Below are 16,029 nucleotides of genomic sequence, written 5' to 3'. Positions count from 1 at the left end.
AGAAAGGACATGTTCTCAGAGAGGAAAACTGGCCGGGATAGAGAAAAAGGGGTGAGGCAGTGACCTCATCACCTGACAGCTTCAAAGAATAGCCAATACAGCAAAACATCATCATCTTCCATATTAGATTCATTGCTAATTTCAGTGTAATTGGTTTCGTAGCCTTCTTGGTATTTAATTTGCAAATTTGCAATTACGTAATCTGCATTTCGGTGTGTACCGTTGAATTTACAATTTGTAAAAGCATGAAAACTAATACCTTAAGTCAACATCTGTGTCTTTTAGAGTTTTTTTTCCCTTGCAAGGATTTATGTTACACTCAAGTTTGAGAAACGTGGTCTAATCAACTGCTACGCCAGCCAGCAACACTGCACAACAGGCATCTCCTGGATTCTGCATTTGGCAGGCACCTAACTTTCCATTTTCACTACAAGCTCTTACACAAAAGGCTTACACATCTTTACACACAGCGAGAACCTTTACTGCCCTGGTCCATGTTACGGTTCAGTTTAAAGGAAAAGGTATAACATCTTAACTTATAACAGACCTATCTTCTCATTCCCTGACACAAGGGGGAAGGAAATATGGCAAATCTTTCTTGATCAGTATAAGGTTTTTGTAGAAATTATATATACATATATATTATTATTACTGGATTACTCCAAACAGGTAACAACCAATTTCTTTGTACTATCTTTCTAACAATCACAGGATTTCTGCTGCTGCTACTTAAATGTGACACTGCTTACCTCTATGACCTAAGGCACTTGTCAGTGGTAGAAGTTTTAAACTAAAGGATGTTAATGGTGTATCAATGAAAAAAACTGAAATATTCCTCTCTCAAAGATAGGTACAGGATTTAAGACATTAATGGTATGATGTGAAACCACCTTAAGCACGGTAAGAAAGCAGGGCGTCAGCTCACTGCGAGAACAAGGATGGGTGAGAAGAGGGGGTGAAAACCTCAGTGGAAATCACGGGGGGGGGGGGGCGCAAAACCCCACCTGACGGGTACAGCGAGCACCATGTGAGTGACAGACACACACACACAGCTGTGACTCCAGCATCACAAAAGTGACCCATGTAACCTACAACATTTGTACCCCCTGAATATTACGAAGTTTAAGAAAAATTGTTTCTTAAAAAGAACAATGCTGGATAAATGCATGATACGAAAATAAACATAATACTACAAAATATACTCTGAGACAATTATTATTGCAGACAAATTACAAAATCTCTTGAAAACTCATACTTTCCCTCATTTATTGAAAAACAACAAAGAAATGTGTTGAATTTATGCAAAAAAGTAATTCAAGCAAAGAAAGTTGAAGGACTATCATATTCAGAGATTTTAAAAAGGAAGACAATATCATTACTGAGCATTAAAGACAGAGGGAAAGACATTTACTAAATCAGTCCTTTCGAAACAGCTGCAATCAGTACAGGCTCTCCGGCAGAAGTCACACCGAGGCAGACGTCATCTCTCCACATTCATTCAGTACCACCCTGACTGCCAGCAAACTGCCACACTTCACAGTTACTTCTAACGTTAACATTAGAACCCTTAACTGCATTTGATAGAAATTTTGCTACTTCAAAAATACACTTAATGTGGGCACTAAAGTTATTTTAAAAATATCTTTAGGGGATATTGGCTTACCATCATTAATATAATAGTGCCGTTACATTTTTTTTTTTACTTTATTTTCAACAATACTCCAACCCACGCAAATATGTTATAGCAAATTATTTTATAGTTTTGAGAACTCTATAGCTGAAATCTATACATGAATATCACCTCTTTCAAAAACTGAATTAATGAATTCATTGTACATTCTTTCCAATGATGCCCTACACAACAAAAATAATGAACTACTGCTGTGAAAAAAAAACACACTTCAAATATATTTATTCCACAAATAAAAAGCAAACTGTTGATCTGCTTGAGGTAATTATCCAATTAGCATAATGTAAAAAAAATAGACTCCCCAAATCACTGTAAGTGAGAACATCGTTTTATTGGAGTTAAACACCCACTTACCAAGTCCCTGTTCGGCACCGGGAAACTCCCTGAGCCCTAGAGATGCAACACGAAGGACGAGTCCAGTCCTAGAAGGGCTCAGGCTAATAACTTGCCAATAAACACAGGAATCAGTTTTCAAAAACAAAATTATTAAGGCACTACCCATATTTCTTCAAAAGAAAAAGCCTACGTTAATCCAAATATGTATAAAAATTGATAAGCTCCTGCTCAGTGAGTACTTTGTACCAACCACCTATGAGCCCAGCTAAGAGTTAGGGAGAATCTGCATCTAACCCTGAGGTTCTCTTTCATGGAAAAAGGTCTAGGCTGAAAAATGAAGGAAGTGAACAATTTCTGTAGTGCTGACATAAATAATGCATTTGTCATTTTAAGTCGTTAAACGTAAAATTATCACATGATAATATATACGCCCATATTGCGTGAATATATAATCCATTCAAATTAACAGAAAGCGTCTACTTACTTTCTTATGACTTCTCAGCACTGACGGTGTAACAAACGCCTTATTACACAGCTCACACCTGTATTTCTTGTGTCTTTCATGGACCACCTGGACGTGAACATTTAACGTATCCTTCCTTTTAAAGGTAGCGTCGCAGTGATGACACTTGAAAGTCCTCTCACCTGAGCAACAAAAACGTCAAATAAGAGAAACATCAGCTGCAACAGCAGGGTCCTATTAGCTCCTCCTAACGTGTACCAGACTTAGTGTTGTTTTCTCCCAATAGCTCATCTGTTTATTTCTTAAACATATAGTAGTGATTTATTAAGGAAGATGGAGAGTTTTGCTAGTAAGTTCTGGAAGCTGGAAGCTGGATGCAGAATTTTCATTCCTTTTTATATTTAAAAGCAGATTACAGGCCGGGCACAGTGGCTGACGCCTGTAATCCTAGAGCTCTGGGAGGCCGAGGCGGGAGGATCGTTTGAGCTCAGGAGTTCGAGACCTTCCTGAGCAAGACCAAGACCCCGTCTCTACAAAAAAAAAAAAAAAAAAAAAAAAAAAAAGAAAGAAATTAGCTGGACAACTAAAACTGTACATAGAAAAAATTAGCCGGGCATGGTGGCATATGCCTGTAGTCCCAGCTATTCGGGAGGCTGAGGCAGGAGGATCGCTTGAGCCCAGGAGTTGGAGGTTGCTGTGAGCGAGGCTGACGCCACGGCACTCTAGCCCGGGTGACAGAGCGAGACTCTGTCTCAAAAAAAAAAAAAAAAAAAAAAGCAGATTACATACCTACTCACAGGTATGTCATCTGGGAAAGGCTCTAAGAACAAAGCACAAGATAATTCCTTCTCTCCTTGACTGCCGGCATTGAGACTTACTGTTATGTATCAGCAGGTGTCTCTGCAAAGAAAACGGGGTCCGGAACAAAGCCTTGCACTCCTCACACTGGAATGGTCTGTCCTCAGAGTGGGTCTGCAGAGAGAACACAGAGTCAGGAGGATCTAGAATCAACTCGTCACTACGGTAATTAGAGCTGGGATTCATGCTGTGAAAGCGCAAAGAAGGGAGGCTGGACAATAGCTTGTTTCTTCCGGGGACATTCTTCCACCATAAAACGGGAAACACAAATATGCTGTGTTCACAAGGGGAAAATAACTATTTGTAATCCCTCACATTAATAATTTGATACACAGTAAAGGAAATAATTCCTATTATTTTAAACTGCTAATTTCTGGATACACACAGATTTCTCAGGACCAGTTCTGCAGAGTAAATTGGTGTGTGATTTCTCTAAAATCTAACCCCCCCAGGCTTTACGCTGGTATGACATTTGCAACATAGACAAAGGAAACTGTTTTCGCCCTTGTCCTTCAACTTCACTGAATAACTGCAACTAATTTTTAGTCGTAGGCACTGCTTTCCCCCTAAATTCCATCAGAGCATTTCTTCATGGTAGAATTAACCCTAAGTAACATTAGTTAAATATTTCGTTTGTGGGAAATGCCATGGTAAACACTTTACATGATTTTTTTTCATTTGATTCCAACAATAACTTGATGAATAAAACACTATTACTGTCCCCAGTTTACAAACGAGGAAACTAAGGCTCAGAGAGTTCCGGTAACTTGTCAAAGGCACAACAAGCACAGATGCAGTCAACACTATTAAGCAACAAGACTAACAAAAATTAAGTGATAAACAAGAAACAACAAAAAGTCACCAGCTAAATCTAAAATTCAAAATATAAAGCAACCAAAACCGCAAAAACGTTGTTTACTCCACTTGTTATCCATTACGGCACTGGTATAAACCAATTTGGCACAAATTCGTAAATAGCTTCTTATTCTACCACGGATGGCAAAATAAAAAGTCTCATAAAAAATATCAAAAATTGAACTATGTTCTTTTAATATTATACAATGAAACAAATCACCTAACAGTTGTGTTTTTAGGACACATGTGATATAAAAATGAAGGCAATAATTTAAAGGAATTCACTTATCCCAGCACATTGATTTACATATTTTCTTAGTTTAATAGACATAGTAATATTCAAGTATTACTCATTAACACAATGTGGATGAGGAAGAGATTGCCATGTTTGTATTCAGTTGTGAGAAATATAGAGAAAAAGGATGAAGGGAACAGATATTTAAGCGTCAGCATAAATTATAAATATTCAAATGTGCTATTTAGCCACAGAAATTAAAATGACAGCATGGAAACACACACATAAATAAAACAGAAAAAAGAGAAATTTTCTTTCATTATGCAAAATATATTAACATTTAGTATAGAAAAATATGGCTTTTCAAATTGGTGAGAGAAGAGCGAAATATTTAGGAAATGCTTTTGAGGGAACTCTCTGGAAAAAAATTAAGTTGGGTCTATTACTCACCTCTTACAATAAGATAAATTCCACATCAATTCAGGTATATTTCAAAAGTGAAGAATAAAACCCTAAATGTACTGGAAGAAAATATGAGTGAATTTTAAAATAACCTTTTAGTGGGAAAAGGCTTTCTTGCATGGCAGAACACCAGGTATTTAGATGAGAGAAATACATTTAAAACTGCAAAGCAAAAACTTCCGTGACAAAGAAAACATGTGCAACATAAGATGAAGTTTAACACTGGTAATATAAAGAGGTATGGTATATTAATAAGATAAAAACTCCAAAAGAAAATGGGCAAAGGACTCCCTCCCAAGCAGCACTCCCACACATTTCATTCATTGTTTTATTTCGTGCCTGATCTATACTATGCACTTCACCCTCCTAAATATAAACCTTATTTTAGATGCTGCGGATATAACAGTGAACAAGAAAGAAAGCCCCTGCTATCATGAAGCTTCTATATTAGAGAGAAAGACACTCAACAAATAAACTGTGTACTGTATCAGAAAGGGATACATGCTATGGAGAACAATACAGCAGGAAAGAGGACAGCAAAGGTTTCAGAGGATGGGGTGGCCATTTTAAACAGGCGTCAAGGAAGTCCTAGTTGAGGTGGTGACAACGGAGAGAAGCCCTGGTGGACACGAGGGAGCAGGGGCAGGTACCGTGTGACCCAGGAGACCCGCGTGGCTGGAGCCGCGTGGGAGGCGGAGAAGTGGGGAGATGAGGGCGGAGGAACAGAAGAAGTTGGGGGAGAAGTAAATCACAGAAGCACTGGTTGGCCATTGCAGGCACTTTGTCTTTTATTTGGAGATAGACGTGAATCCCCTGACGGTTTTGAAGGGGCGAGTGTCATGATCCGCCTGACATTTAACAGGACTGACATTTAACAAGACTGTATCAGCTATGCTGACAACAGGATGCAGGGGACAAGGAGAGCAGAGAAGTAAGAGCAATACGCCAAGCAATAGGTAATTAAGGCTTATTATCTCTGACACTCCCTGGGTGGTGGCCACAGATGTGAAGAGAGGTAGCAGGATTCTGTATATCTTATCAAAGTGAAGAGGTTTTGCAAAGGGACTTGGATACAAAGCGTGAGCCACAGAAAGGAAGAAGCATGCGTAACTCCAAGATGTGTGACCAGTGCGAGGACGGATTAGCCACCAACAGATACATGGAAGAGCGGCAAGAAACAGTCTGGGTAAAACAGAAGGGGTTCAATTTTGGACAAGTTCAAATCATATGAAAAGAAATCTAGTAAACAGTTCGGCATCTCAAGTCTAGATTATGGGATATAAAACTTGGAGATGTCAGATTACACATGGTATCAATGTTTAATATCACGAATAGAATAAAACAATGAAATATTAAAAACATACTATCTGTGATCCATCAGACTGCCGAGGATGAAGAAGATGGGCATCACTGAGCGCTGACTGAAGGCTGAGAACAGGCGATCTCACACGCTGTGCTGGGGAATGTAAACTTTCCGGGCAGTGTGGCTCTACGCACCAACATGACAAGTGCGCACACCCCTGACTGGCCAATTCCCTTCACAGAAACACACCTAACGAGTTTTTGTACAAATTTGTTTAAAAGAAGGAAAACTCTCAAATGTCCATGACGAGGTACAAACCTGGTTGACTAAATTATAGTGGATATCATAATTACATATTTATTTTCTTAGATATGGAAAATCATGACATATTTTGAGTGGCAAAAGCCGAATGCACAGTGTCGTGTGCAGAGTATCATTTGAGCTGTACACACATATACACTCACACAGAATGGAATCTAGGAAGACACTGTATAAGCCACTGAGCGGGGTTTTCACAGGACAGTAGAAAGGGGTATTGGACAGAATGTTTGCTTTCTTCTTCATACCTTTCTTTGCTGTTTGAATTTTCTACAATGAGTAGACAGCATTATTATAAAAAGAATGAATCTATTTTATTCTTAGAGCATCTAGATTGGAACAAAAAACTGCTACGGTCTTCCAAAAATATTACATTCCATGCCAGATCATTCTTTTTCATTTTCCCAATCTAGGACAAAACAACTTGTGGAAATGACTTAGTAGCCTGATGAGGAAAGAACCTGGGAGGCAGAACGCCTTTCAACTGTGTTCAACCAAAGCCACAACATCTAGATATTGGCCTAACATCAAAAGCAAATTTTAAGTAGTAAGCTGTTAATATACACCCAGGGGAATAAACACTTATGTCGAAACTATCCCAACACCACCATCTGGGCTGAGATGGCAGACAAGCTGTGCGTTCAATCCGTAGGAAGACCGAGACCATCTCATTTAAGTAGAGTGTAGTAAAATGCTTGTGTGGTGTAGAGAGAGAACCCCTGTCGCCAAGGTACAATTTATTTTACAAGTACCAGATGAAATTAAGCTTTTTAAAGGTGTCATGATCCAATTGTTCATCTCTGAAGAATGCCAAACTTTTCACTGATTTATTAATTGAATGATCCTTTACAGACCTATAATGTTCTACAGAGCATAATTTGTTTAAATGCCAAGTCACTGCAGATGATACCAACAACTGCCAGTGTAACTAACGAACTAGTCCGTTAACAAATACTACGGACGGTATCTTTTTATATACCAATTCTTTTTGTAGACCAATTCTTTTTATGTACCACATCTGATTACTGTTGCAGATGGAGAGAATGCATTAAGAAAATCTGTTGCACTATTTATAACACCTATTAAAACAGAGGTCAAGCTATCGCTTTTCACTAATACGACCTTGTTCTAGAAAAATCCCAAAGACACCGCCAAGAAACTCCTGGAATTGGTTAATATATTCAGCAGAATCTCAGGTTATAAAAATCAATGTACACAAATCAATAGCACTTCTACACCAACAACAGTCAAGCTGAGAGTCAAATCAAAAACTCAATACCATTCACAACAGCTACAAAAAATAAAATAAAATACTTAGGAATATACCTAATCAAGGAGGTGAAATACCTATACAAGAAGAACTATGAAACACTGATGAAAGAATCCACAGATGACACAAACAAATGGAAAAACGTATCATGCTCATGGATTGGTAGAATCTACATTGTTAAAATGTCCATGCTGCCCAAAGTGATTCACAGATTCAATGAAACTTCCATCGAAATACCAGTGTCATATTTGATCTAGAAAAAATACTTCTGTGCTTCATGTAGAACCAAAAAAGAACCCAAATAGCCAAAGCAATCTTAAGCAAAAATAAATCTGGAGATATCTCATTACCAGACTTCAAACTGTGCTAGAAGGTTATAGTAACCAAAACGGCATGATATTTGGTACAAAAATAGAGGCACAGACCAACAGAACAGAACAGAGAATCCAGTTATGAAACTATCCACCAACTGATCTTCGACAAAGTATTCAACAACATACACTGGGGATAAGAAGCCCTATTCAGTAAACGGTGCTGGGAAAAGTGGACAGCCACGTGCAGAAGAATGAAACAGGGTACATCTCTCTCACCACTCACAAAAATTAATTCAAGATGGATAAAATACTTAAATGTAAGGCATAAAAATCATAAAAATTCTAGAAGAAAATGTAGGAAAAACTCTTCTAGATACCATCCTAGGCAACGAATCTATGACGAAGACCCCAAAGACAATTATACCAACAACAAAAATAAATAAATCAGACTTCATTAAATTAAAACTTCTGCACAGCAAAGGAAAAAAATCAACAGAGCAAATAGACAACCTGCAGGATGGGAGAAAATATTTGCAAACTGTACATGTGATAAAAGTCTAATAGTCAGAATCTATGAAGAACTCAAGCAAATCAGCAAGAAAAAAAAAACTCCATTAAAATGTGGGCAAAAGACATGAACAGAAGTTTTTCAAAAAAAAAGATAGACAAATGGCCAAGAAACATGAGAAAATGCTCACTAATCATCAAGGAAATGTAAATTAAAGCCACAGTGGGATATCGCCTTACTCCTGTCAGAATGGCTATTATTAATAAAGTCCAAAAACAATAGATGCTGACATGAACGCAGAGGGAAAGGAAAACTTATACACTGTTGGTGAGACTACACATTAGTATAACCTTTATGGAAAACAGCATGGAGATTTCTCAAAGAACTAAAAGTAGACCTACCATTCAATCCAGCAATCCCACTACTGGGTATCTACCCAAAGGAAAAGAAGTCATTTTATCAAAAAGACATCTGCACTTGAATGTTTATTGCAGCACAACTCACAATTGCAAAGATGTAGAATCAACCGAAGTGCCCATCAATCCATGAGTGGATTAACAAAGTGTGGTGTATGTACACCATGGAATATAACTCAGTCATGGAGAAGGATGAATTAAGGCCTTTTGTAACAATTTGGATAGAACTGGAGACCATTATCCTAAGTGAAGCATCTCTCAAGAATGGAAAAACAAACACCACACATACTCTAATAATCTGGGACTAATTTATGGGCACACATGGGCACAGAAAGAAGGAAAAAATCATTGGAAATCAAGAAGGGGGGAGGAGGGAGGAGAAGAAAGGTAAATACTTACCAAACAGGTACCATGAACTTTATTTGGGTGATGGGCACACTGATAGCCCTGACTTCAGCGTTATAAAAGCTACCCATGTGACAAAAACACTTGTACCCCCTTAATACTTTAAAATTTTAAAGAAATGTTTCAGAAGGTTTTTGGCATAGTGTACATCAATTATCAAATTAGTACATGTCTAGCCACATATATCAAATATTAATTTCAAGAAAGCAGGGTAAAACTTTCCTCAGGGCCATTTACAATTAAAAATTATAAACTTGGTTCTCAGTAACATACATAGTATTAAATAATAGTATTGCTAATGGTATTTCTTATTTGGGTTATGTGCAAAGCAAGAAAACTATCAAAAAATTAGAAGAAACAACTAAAGATAAAATAAATTTGGAGAAAATATTCCACATGGATATTTGTTAGAACCATTACGTAAAAAAGAGAAGAGTTTGGTGATTGGAGACTCAAGTCTGCATATCATAAGCACATTACTGTCCCACTGGCCACATAATAAACCTAAACCTACATAAAACGCACGTCATCTGGCTGTTTATACGGTCTGCGGATTAAATTTTTACTGTCAAGTTTATAACTGGCTTCTTTAAAAGGCCTCCTCCTCACAAAAATAAACTGAAACTGGAAAGATACTGAAGAATTCAGTTTCTTTAAGCTCAGTACAGAAATGGCTAGTTCGTTCCACACAGAGAAGTTTAAAGCATAAAAATCAGGTGATTTTCCTGCAGAACAATGCCTTGCACAGCCAAACGCAGCTTTCCAATGCTTGGGAGTCACAGCTCCGTGAGTATCAGGCCGGAACCCCACAGAGCTAACTACGGGGTCCTCACATCCGCAGGGACGCCCACATCAGGGCAAAGGGAACATGCCGAGAGAAGAAATAAACGGACTTTCAGAAGAAGCCTTAGAAGGCAGCAACTGAGATTCTCACTAGGGAATTCTTTCCCTGCACAACAATGCTAAGAAACGGAATCTCATAACTCTCATCAAGAAAGCGTCTAACAAATGCTGCTTTGGACACACACACGACTTCCCAGGCTTACTCTTCTGCAATGTAGCTCTTCAAACGTGGACACAGCAACCACGTCACGTCACGGAACTATCCAGGTAACAGACACCTGTAGCTTCACTCAGGAAGAGAAGAGTTTTCACACTAATCACAGTAATTGTAGAGCAGAGTTTTCTGCATAATAACTCACATGTAACAATTCATAGTAACATCACTAGCTCCTCTAGTGGATACCTTATTTCCCAGGCAGGATGGCCAAATAAATTTGTAACTTTTCATTGAAATTTATGTACCATCCATAAAGAAACAAGTGCAGATTCTTAAAGCACAAACAACAATAGGGCAATCTAGTCCTACCAAAAAATCACACTCTCTAAATATTAATGCCAGTCCTTGAATAGGAAATAGTTTTTTATATAACATAAATACCTAGAATTGTTACTAAGCTAAGATTCCAAATGTTTGGTGAATACTGGATCAGGCAAGACAGTTAGATAAAGTCAAATATTAAAATGTGCTTTGTGTGTGTGTGTGTGTGTGTGTGCACGCACATACATGTGTATATGTGTTTAAGCCACCACACAACTGTCTGAAGTGTCACCAATGCTAGAAGACTTATTCTAAATGAAACCACATATAACAAGCTGATCTGCTTGTCCGAGATCATACAGGTGTCAACTAATGTCAAAATATCAGACTTCAGTCAGCTTCTGACTTTAAATACAGAACATCTAAGATGAGACATCGGGGTCAAAGCCTGTTTCATACAGAAAACACTGGCCTCTGGCATGTGCAACACACAGTTCCCATTTGTGCATTTCCAGTTCGCATTGGTTCAGGTTTGTGGCATCTTCTCGTATGATAAAAACTGCTGTGTAACAGGGAATATTACATCTTATTTATTTGAAATAATTTTTCATGAATTTTATTTACTCAGAAAATACCTGCCACATTCAGAGCACACTGGTCAGTAAGTGCTATGAATTAAAGTGCAGCATCTCTCCTCAAAGCTTATAGGCTAAGTGCATGTGTTGGAAATCAGAACCCTTATGTACACTGTTGGTGGGAAGACAAATTAGCATATGCATTATGGAAAATAGTATGCATAGTCCTAAAAAAAAAAAAAAGTTGAACAGGAGGACTACCCTATGATCCAGCAGTCCTCCTGGGAATGTGTGCAAGGGAAACGCAATCAGTATGTCAGAGTGAGACCCGCATGCCCATGTTCACTGCAGCACTGCTCACAACCACCAAGAAATGGAATCAACCCAGGAGCCCATTGATGGGTGGGTGGATGGATAAAGAAAACATGGTGGATATACACGATGGAATGCGATTCCGTCTTAAGGAAAGAAAATCTGTCACTGTCCACAGCATTGAGGACATGAAGCTAAGTGAAATAAAGCCAGCATGAGACAAATACGGCATCATGTTAGTTACATGGGAAACCTAAAGAAGATCATGGGGAAACATTGCGGATGGCGGTTGCTGGGGACAAGGGAGGGAGGAGAGGGGACAGGCGGGGGTGGGGGTGGGGGTGGTAGGGAGCTGTTGGTCGGAGGATACAAGGTTTGGGTCAGAGAGGACGGATACGTTCTGGAAATGTAACAGCACAGCATGGTGACTATAGTCGATAATAACGTATACTTGAAAGCTGCTAAGAGAATAGATCTTTTTTAATCTTTCTGATTCAACTGTCAAAAATCATATACATATGGTCTACAACATCATGTTTTGATACATGTATACCTTGTGGAATGGTTAAGTCAAGCTAATGAACATGTCCATTACCTCACATCTTAATTTTAAATGTTCTCACCACAGAAAAAGAGAGTAGACTTTGAATGTTTTCACCACACACAGACAAAAAAGATAACCATGTGAGCTGATGCGTGTTACTGAGGTGGCGTCCATTCCACCATGTCTGCATATATTAAAATACCACGTTGTATACCATAAATATATTGTCAATTGTGCCTTAATACATACATAATTTTTTAAATAAATTATACACTACTATCTTGCCATATGCTTGAAAAAACAATTAAAGTAGGGTAAGCCCTTGGCCATGAGCTAAAGAAGCTTCAGATAGTGGCCGGCATCTGGTATCCCCTGTCAGGTTCGAACTCTGCGGGCCCCTCGCGATGCAGCATTTCCCACTGTGAACCTGCGTCTAGCACACAGACGGTGACTCGGTACAATCCGACACCTTAAACAAATGAGCACTGCTTCACCCACGGCGGGACTGAGGAAGAGGAACCGGGTCCAAAGCTGAAGGAAAAAGTGGCTGTGATCTAATTATTGACCGTTTGTCTCCAACCCGCATCTTATTTACTTTTTTATTTTTTACTATGTTAAACTTACACCGTTTATTCTGGTTTTAGCACCTAATGCATAATCTTTGTAGGAAGAAACTTGTTATTTCTAACAGAATTCCCTCTAAGGAATTTCTGAATTATATTGTCTTTTAACTTGTTTGACCGTGACTAAAGAAATACTTTTTATTTATAAATCTAATACACGTGCACACACACACACACACACACACACACACGTATTATTTCATAAAATGACCTTTACTCTATTTTTTTTATTTCAGCTCATTATGGGGGTACAAAAGTTCAGGTTATGTGTATTGCTCATGCCCCCCAACTCTTCTATTTTTAATGGCTACTTGTGACCCAGTAACTTGATTTCAGAACTCACAGAGTGGTCATGGCCCGAAGTAGAGAGTCATCACTTAGACCCAGTGGGATTATTACAGGAGAAGCCGAGACTAGATTTCCTCATAAGCCTCTGAAGTTCTATCTCCCTGGCAGGCTACGTAAGGGGCCAGGAAAGAAGGTCCTGCATTGGAGCAGACACACACCTGTCCCCAAGGAGCTGGTTTACGGCTGCACCAGGGAAAGCCCGAGGTGCTCACTTCCATCACCAAGCAAATGCCACCAGCCCTGGGACCCGGGTGGTCTGGCCCATGCAGACACCCCCACAGCAGGAGGGCAGCAGCAATGTGCACCCCCCGAACTGCGCTTTGCACTGTCTGCGGGGAGCAGAACGGACAGCAAAGACTAACTGACCAGTTTCTGTCGTCTTGTTTGTGAAACGTTTGTCCAACTGGGATTTAAAGAATCGAGGTAAAGTTGGATCCAGATAAATAATCTCTCTATTTTAGCTAGGTCCTAAAATACAATTATAAATTATATCAAATGATTACCAGAAAAGAGCAGGGAGATAAACTAACCTTTGAACCAGTATAACTAGCAAGATGATGAAATAAGTTCTAAAAAAAGAAATCACTCCTTCAAAATTTCACTCTATATCATCATAATCACAACAAAAAATACTTACTTTTTCGAGCAAGTTTAAATGTTAAAAAACAAAATAACTCAAATATAATAGAAATGCACAGGTTACATACTCAAAAAAAACAAAAGTAGAATTAATTTATTTAAATACCAATGCTTGGACATGCTACATGATGAAGATCACACTGACTCATTCTGACTTCCATCGTATATCCTTATTTTCCGTTTCCTAACTGGCCATCAAAGAATGATGATAGAAGAAAGGGGTTGATGTGCTGTTTTTACATGATTCTTGGAGAATATTTCAGATATTTTCATATAACCATACCAAACATATGCTAGTACCGTAACAGTGTGAAACATGTTTGTCTCGAGCAGAAGGCTTGAACACGCTTTCTATTTTGCAAATTATAGGCATTGTTGTTTCTGTCCTCCCGGAGACATCATTACTTCTGCAGGATTTATGGCTGAAACTGTGAGACACGGAGCAAAGATTCTGAGCCAAGTTCCCATCTGGCAAACTGTAACATAATGCAAACTGTAAAAAGCTCATAAATGTGGGCAGTTTCATCAAAGACAAGAGCTAGAGGGTTCCAGAGACTGAGGAGGAAACTAGCCAGATAATTTTTTACAGTCATGTAATTCCGAAGTAGCAGCAATGAACATAGTTCTGCCCCTGAATATACCATTGAGGTAAATATAAAGATGGTATGAAAGAAATTAGGCAGAGATGATTTGAGACAGTATCAATCAACTCTATTTATTCTTTCATAAATTTGCCTTTTATATTTCTCCTTGGACAAAAGCTGAAATGGATATGATAATTTTTTAATCATTTTAAAAGAGATAAAATGATTTCATTGGAAAGTGCCCCATAAATACTGAAGTGACTATAATCTCCGTGGACTATTACAAGTGAAAAAGCAAGTAACAAGTTATTTTTTAAAAGATTACATACATGCTATTTAATAGCATGCTAAAATATATCAACCAAAAATCAATAAGCACACATTTGTCACATCACAATTATGTTTTTACATGCATTCCTAAGGATGTTGAAGATCTTTGGACAAACCTCCTAAATTCAATTCCAACATTATTTATTTACTTACACAAGGTAGATAAAACCAATACATTCTGAAGCAAGAAGTTCAGCAACGGTAAAGTGTAAGAAACGAAGACAAAAATCAACAGAAGAAACGAGTGTCAAGTTCTAATGCAGAGAATAGAAAACAGCTGGACAAGCAGGCCGAGGTCACTGCAGAGAACTGTGGATGACAGAAGGTGCACTGTCTATCACGTGCACATCGCACGTCTACCCTAACATTAGGGTACGCGAGCGACACACCAGAGCTGTGTCTGGGGACAATTTACCTGGCTGCACGGATTGCAGTGAGAAGCGACAAGGACCAAGAAAGCCCCTTCAGATGAGGACCGAAGCCATCCAGAAGAGAATAATCAGGACACGGAAAGGTCAAGGTCCAGGACGGGACGACTGGGAAGGTGAAGAAATCACGTAGAGGATGGAGTCTTTATGATTTGGTTTCTAATTTCATAATGTGGCCAAGACTGAAGAAAGAGACTGGGATGATTATATAGTTGTGTCATTAACAGAAAGGGGAAACCCCAAAAGGGAAGTTATCTGGGGCAAAGCGAATGAGAAAGTCATCCTGGGGCTGCCGAGTTCATCCTGTCAAAAAGACGCCCAGCTGTGCATCGAGGAAGAGTTAGACGTGCGTCTAAAGCTGGGAACCAAAGAGGATCAGTCATTTGGAATCCGTCAGCATGGCGCTGGAAACAGAAGTCACAGAGGGAGCGGACATTTCTCAGGGAGCGAGAACACAGGAGAGGCCACAGCCAAAGCACCCAGGATAACCCCCTGGGGAGGAAGGGAAATCACAAAAATGTTGAGAGAAATGGGCAGCAGACCTATGAAATTATGCCACAAAGATGAAGAGAATTTCAAAAAGGTCGCATAAACAAGAGTGTCAAACTCTATGGAATGAAGGAAGAGAATAACTATTTTGCAATGAGAACAACCCCGTGGCCTACAGATTGACAGACTGGCCGAGAGTCAGGATGCCGCAGGCTTTGCCTGTCAGGACGTGTCCAGAGAGCACGGAAGACACACGGAGGCCGGGGGGTTGGGGGGGGGTCCGGCCAACAGAGCAGGCGTCGCCAGGAGAAGGTCCCCAGTGGTCCCAGGACGTGCAGTGCACCCCAGATACACAAAAACGTCTTTAAACAATTGGAAATGATATCAGCAAATTAGTAAGAAA

General features: G+C 39.1%; 1 protein-coding gene across 4 annotated transcripts in view; it reads right to left on the bottom strand.

Moving 5' to 3' along the window:
* Window positions 1-16,029, bottom strand: part of PRDM5 (PR/SET domain 5) — an 80,070-nt gene that overhangs the window by 26,907 nt on the left and 37,134 nt on the right. For all 4 annotated transcript variants that reach the window (XM_069459085.1, XM_069459086.1, XM_069459088.1 and 1 more), the window contains 2 exons: window positions 3,368-3,461; window positions 2,511-2,671 (listed from right to left, as the gene is read on the bottom strand). In XM_069459085.1, coding sequence (XP_069315186.1) covers window positions 2,511-2,671; window positions 3,368-3,461 — 255 coding nt within the window. The remainder of the gene's footprint in view (window positions 1-2,510; window positions 2,672-3,367; window positions 3,462-16,029) is intronic.

The sequence above is a fragment of the Eulemur rufifrons genome, chromosome 26 (genome assembly GCF_041146395.1).
Source record: "Eulemur rufifrons isolate Redbay chromosome 26, OSU_ERuf_1, whole genome shotgun sequence".
NCBI lineage: Eukaryota > Metazoa > Chordata > Mammalia > Primates > Lemuridae > Eulemur > Eulemur rufifrons.
This window is presented reverse-complemented; position numbering and strand designations above follow the sequence as displayed.